Genomic DNA, 6,000 nt, shown 5'->3' with positions numbered 1-6,000 from the left:
TCTGCTGCGAGTGCGTTTGCTCTGCACTGAAAAGTCCGCTGCACCCCGCTTTTTCACAGCCTGTTGCCCGCTCCCAGCTGAGAATAATGTAACTTTTCAGAAAGAGGCTGGTGTCGGCAACTAAATCATATGGAGGGGCTATCGCAGCGGACACGGATGGGGCTCAATTGTGGCAGCAGATGACTGCTGTTCACAGGCACAGCTAACGTTATGCTTCACGCATATCGATGCGATTTCCGTTTCCCCATTACTTCTTCTCTCTTTTTTCCTCGCCTTTCTCTAATCTGGAGAGCACTGTCGCCACCTAATGGGTCCCTAAAATAGCTTTTACACATTCAACAGCCACCATACTTTCACAGGAGATGGATCTGGCTTTGATGCACGTCCCACCGTCAAAAAACGCAATTGACGAACATACTCGTCCTTGGCACTCTACGTTACTAAACCAATTGACGAACATACTCGTCCATGGCACTCAATGAGTTAAAATCGTTAAAAAAAAAAAAAAAAATACAGTGCACCTGAACGCAACATACAAGATACCGGCTGAATAAGTGTCCAAATGTTCATGTCATTTGTGTACTGTACTGCCACGGTGCCACCACCTCTTGCACTTAAGAACTCTGGTTAATGTATTCCCCCCAAAATCTATAAATCCTTCTCAAAGTCTACAGATCCTCCCCAGCCTATAAATCCATCTTATCTGAAGAACATAAGGGGGGAATTCCCCCCTAGTTTGCAAAATGAATTTAGGCCCTGACTGTAATACAGAAGTTGAATTTGAAGTTCAGCATTAATACATTTGTAATTTTTTGTCTTATATTTACCTTTGTGTGTTATTGCAATATAAAACTACATAATTGACAATCGATTCAGGATTCTGGAATCGAGAATCGTTGGAATCGAGAATCGTTGGAATCGAGAATCGATTCTGGAATCGGATCGTGACCCCAGGAATCGGAATCGGATCGTGGCTTAGCCAGATCGGGGGACCCCTACCAGTAACTGCACAGTAACTGCACAGTAACTACACAGTAACACACATTTGTTCACATAAGTTCGCTTTTCAGTTCTACTATAATGTAGGGGTGGGAATTGCAGAGTAACTCACGATACGATACTATCTCGATACCTGGCTCCTCGATAACGATGGTATCACGATACAGCGATTCTGTGATAATCGATACATTGCAAGAAATTGAGCGTATGTCTGATACATCACAAATAGCCCTAAAAAGGCAAACATTTTTAATTACCGGTATGTATTTATTCACAGAATTGACATGTACAACAAAGTGCAAACTGCATAGTGCCTCTTTAACACACACTGATGACTCCACGTGAAGAAAACGTTTAAAGGAAGATTACAAAATAAGGCCTCACTAAAATCTTTTCAATCTGTGCTAATTAAGTTGACAGAAAACTAAAAACAAAAACACAAATGAAGGCAAAATAAAATGCACATTTCAGGATAAATGTCACGATGTGGTATTACGATGCAGCACTAGTGTATCGATCATGTATCACAAGAGGATCACTATCGTTATATTGACATTTCAATATTTTGTCCCAACCCGACCATACTGTCAGCGTTAGCATGATGTTATGGGATAGCCACCATTACTGGGTCAGTGGGTTAGTCTCTAAACATGACGCCATTTACTAAGAACTGAAGTCATATTGACGGTAACTCATGGTTATGAATCACAAACGCCTGTGTGGTGATGATCTGAGCCTCAACCTAACTAACCTGCTGCTGATGCCAGACAGAGGTTAGGAAATGAGTGTTGGAAAGCCCATAAATACGACAACCAACGTGTGTGTGTGTGTGTGTGTGTGTGTGTGTGTGTGTGTGTGTGTGTGTGTGTCTGTGTGTGTGTCTGTGTGGTTCAGCTGTGTGTGTTCAGTTCCTGTTATCTTTAACTGCCATGCTGGTTTCCTTCTCCGTTTTATGCCTTAGTGTGTGTGTGTGTGTGTGTGTGTGTGTGTGTGTGTGTGTGTGTGTGTGTGTGTGTGTGTGTGTGTGTGTGTGTGTGTCTCAGTGGTAACAACATGGCTGTAATGTTGCAAGGCCTTGGCAGGGAGGAAGTAAGTGTCAAAGAGTCTGGAAATGTCACAAACAGTCGTCAGTTCTCTATCATTTCTGGCTTTGCCCATGTAGTATTATTGGTGGTACTGTATTATTATTGTTATTTAACCACCTTTTCTTTGGAATGTGTATTGCCTTTGCTTTCATGCCTTTTTGTAAAGAACTTTGTAAATTCTGTTATAGATAAGATGGTAACCTGGTGCAATATTCTCTCGGTATACTGTATGTACCATAGCTGTTTCTTTAGTGATCGATTGCCAGAGCTAGCTCCTATTCTAATCTTTATATCTTTATAGCGATGGCATTGCTAGGATGTAAACACCAATTAAAAAATGTCATTACAAAGTGACGATACTATAATTTGGATGGAGAGCTTATGAAACTGTGATGGTCATTTGTGACTACTACAGCAGAATAACAGTTTTGTTTGTGTCTGGTTTTGATTGCTCTGCAGCCTGGTTTGTTATGGTCTGATCAAGCCCATGGCACACCAATCAACCATTAGATCATGTTTGAGTGATGTCCCATGGGCTAAAGGATCGAACATGTGGCATCTGACCAAACATCTCCAAACATCTCCAAAACAAGGACAGACGGCCATGGCACACCATGCAAACATGTGTGTTTGTCTGTTTGTTGTTGAATGTTTGATTGGTGTGCCATGGTCTTTAGCCTACAAATGAATATCAACTGTATATAGTCTACTGTACCTGTTATCGAGTCAGTTCAATTTCCTGATTGAAGCCACTAACCGAAATGCCAGAAAGTGACACCACCTCGACCTCGTCAGAGCCGGGCGTGAAATAAAACAATAAAACAAACACGTAATGTGTCATAAACTGAATGATATGTTTGTTTTATTACTGTTATCACACATATTGCTGTTATCACACATTACGCATTATTACATGGCTTCAGTGCAATCAGCCAGGCTCCAACAGAGATCCTGTGTATAAAATAAGAGACATATTTCCCCAAAATATTGTGAATTGTTTGTGTGTGTATATATATATATATATATATATATATATATATATATATATATATATATATATATATATATATATATATATATATATATAATACTACTTATACACTAACTACTTATACACTACCTTTTTTAATAAATACTAGTCTAAAAGGGACAGGGACACATTTCCTAAATTTTTTCACCTACCTAAAAAAAAAAATACTTCTTATGTTATGTTTAATGTTTATGGCACTAAATGATGTGCAAATTTACTTAGCAAAAAAAAACTTATTGGAAATGATTTAGTAATTTTGGCTCCTCTCTCCTCTTCAGAGTTCTCATGTTGATCCAGAGGAGTTGTTCACCAAGTTGGATCGGATTGGGAAGGGATCCTTTGGAGAGGTTTGTTTGTTTGTGTTCTCGCTGGATATCTCATTTTGGAATGAAACTTACTGCAACGGTGTGTGTATGTGTGTGTGTGTGTGTGTGTGTGTGTGTGTGTGTGTGTGTGTGTGTGTGTGTGTGTGTGTGTGTGTGTTGAAATCAAACCAATGGCATGAGAATATCATATCCTTGTATGGGTTTGTATTTCCAAATTATACTTGATGTTGCATGAAAGTGTGTCTGTGTGTCATAGTCGTGTGTGTGTGTGTGTGTGTGTGTGTGTGTGTGCGTGCGTGCGTGTGCGTGCGTGCGGAAGGTAATTTTCTTGTTTGTCTTTAACTTTCCATATTTCTTTTATGTGATCACATCTGGTTGACAGTGTGTAAAAACCATTGAAATATTGTATAAGAGTGTCATGTATGAAAGACAAATTCACATTTGCATTGACGTCCGTGACGTTTGTCTCTTATCTTCTATTTTCTTCCTTTCTCTTGGCTTGTCTTTTCTCTTGCGCCCCCCGCAGGTCTTTAAAGGTATTGATAACCGGACTCAGAGTGTTGTTGCCATTAAGACCATCGACCTGGAGGAGGCCGAGGACGAGATCGAGGACATCCAGCAGGAGATCACAGTGCTGAGTCAGTGTGACAGTCCCTACATCACCAAGTACTACGGTTCCTATCTGAAGGTGAGGAGCCTCTCAGGTCCTATCTGAAGGTGAAAAGCCTCTCAGGAGGGAGGGAGGGAGGGAGGGAGTGTGTGTGTGTGTGTGTGTGTGTGTGTGTGTGTGTGTGTGTGTGTGTGTGTGTGTGTGTGTGTGTGTGTGTGTGTGTGTGTGTGTGTGTGTGAGCCTGGGAAAACCATCCTGATCACGTGATCTTTTTGTTTCGCTCTGCATATCAGTCTGGACTTCCAGCCTTCCACAGTGATTTTAGTGGGCGGGAGTACTTGTCTTGACAGACAACTCCTTCAGCCAATCAGCATTGCCCAATCCAATCCAAATCCACTCGGAAGAACGGTGAAAAACGTCTTTTCTGCTGTGAAACTCAGCTAGTGCATTGTTCTTGTCCATGTGTTGTTACTGAGTCTGTTTCTGCAAGAACTGCACTTACTGTATGGCTGTGTTTACTCTACTAATGTTAATGTTACCGCTTGTTGCTTCGGGAGACGGCATTACCGATTGGCCGCTTATGTTGTCAATTACGGCGCAGGTCCCCGATTGGCTCGGTTACATTCTAATTTATTGGAAAACGCTGGGGGCGGGCTAGATTCGAAACTGATCCGCGGAGCGAAACAGAATGTGAGACAGACAGACAGACAGACAGACGGAAACACTGACTAGATCGAGTAGAACAATCGTCTTCAGATTCAGATCAACTTTATGATCTCGCAAGGGGAAATTGATTTGGTCCAGTGCTCCAGTCCTGTTTCATATTGATGTTTAAAATGTTTAATGTAACAGCTTTTAACTCATTGAATGCCAATGACGACAGCTGTCGTCAATTCAAATACTGACGTAGAGTGCCAATGACGACGGTTGTCGTCAATTGCGTTTTTTGACGGTGGGACGTGGATCAATCCCTGATACATCTCTGGTACAACTATTGTAGCTATTGGAGGTCTATAACCTATTTTACAGAACCCTTAGGTGGCGACAGTGCTCTCCACATAACAGAAAGGCAAGGAAAAAACAAAGAAGAAGTCGTTATGGAAACGGAAATCGCATCGCATCCGTATGCATCGATATGCTGAAGCACGTTACTGCAGCTGTGCCTGCAGCAGCCAATCTGCTCCCACAATTGAGCCGCTCTGTGTCGGTTGCGACAGCACATCCGCACATCCACACCGTGGAGTTATTATTCTCAACTGGAAGCATCGTTGCCGGTGACAAACACACGCGGAACGCTGTAAAAAAGCTGCACCCTTCACTGTGCGCACAGCAAACTCAGCAGAGAGCCACCACAGACAGGAGGAGGAGTGTGCAGTTGAGGCGAGGCGAGGCGGGGCGGGGCGGGGCGGGGGGGGGGGGGGGGGCACGCAGAGCAGCACGCAACACCCAGACAGACCCAGGCAGCAGGACAGGATTGACAAACGCAAGCCAGAATATCCGATGCCCACCAGCAGCAAATCAAGACCAGCAAGAAGCTGCAACCAGCAGCGCACGCAGGGGCCAGCGCTGCTGGTTGTAGCTAAAAATATTATTCTGCCAAACAAAATTCCCTGGCCTAAACTGTTTTATTGAAGGAAATTATTTTTGAGGTGTGACTACATTAGAAAAGATTAGCTTCAGAGTCAGTGTGTGCTTGAAATGTTTAATTTCACAAAAGGCCAATTATCTCAGCTTCTAGAAAAAAATTACTTTTTTTGGATGAATCAAGCTATCTTCTCCGGCTCATAACTAAAGAACGGAAAATGGGATCAATAAACTTTTTTTTGCAGATGATAGAATAGAGTCTCATCGTTCTTTGTGCGTGTTCAGTGTTTACATAGTAATATCACACAATATTCTGTGGGCCTCGAGAAATCACTGAAAACGCTCTGAAACTCTGGCACTGGGAGC

General features: G+C 42.4%; 1 protein-coding gene across 3 annotated transcripts in view; it reads left to right on the top strand.

The window, feature by feature from the left end:
• The window catches only part of stk26 (serine/threonine protein kinase 26), a 55,642-nt gene that overhangs the window by 26,733 nt on the left and 22,909 nt on the right, over positions 1 to 6,000 (top strand). For all 3 annotated transcript variants that reach the window (XM_083640559.1, XM_083640558.1, XM_083640560.1), the window contains exons 2-3: positions 3,393 to 3,461; positions 3,967 to 4,128. In XM_083640559.1, the coding sequence (XP_083496685.1) occupies positions 3,393 to 3,461; positions 3,967 to 4,128 (231 nt within the window). The remainder of the gene's footprint in view (positions 1 to 3,392; positions 3,462 to 3,966; positions 4,129 to 6,000) is intronic.

This window comes from Poromitra crassiceps (genome assembly GCF_964638095.1).
Source record: "Poromitra crassiceps genome assembly, chromosome: 7".
Classification (NCBI taxonomy): domain Eukaryota; kingdom Metazoa; phylum Chordata; class Actinopteri; order Beryciformes; family Melamphaidae; genus Poromitra; species Poromitra crassiceps.
This window is presented reverse-complemented; position numbering and strand designations above follow the sequence as displayed.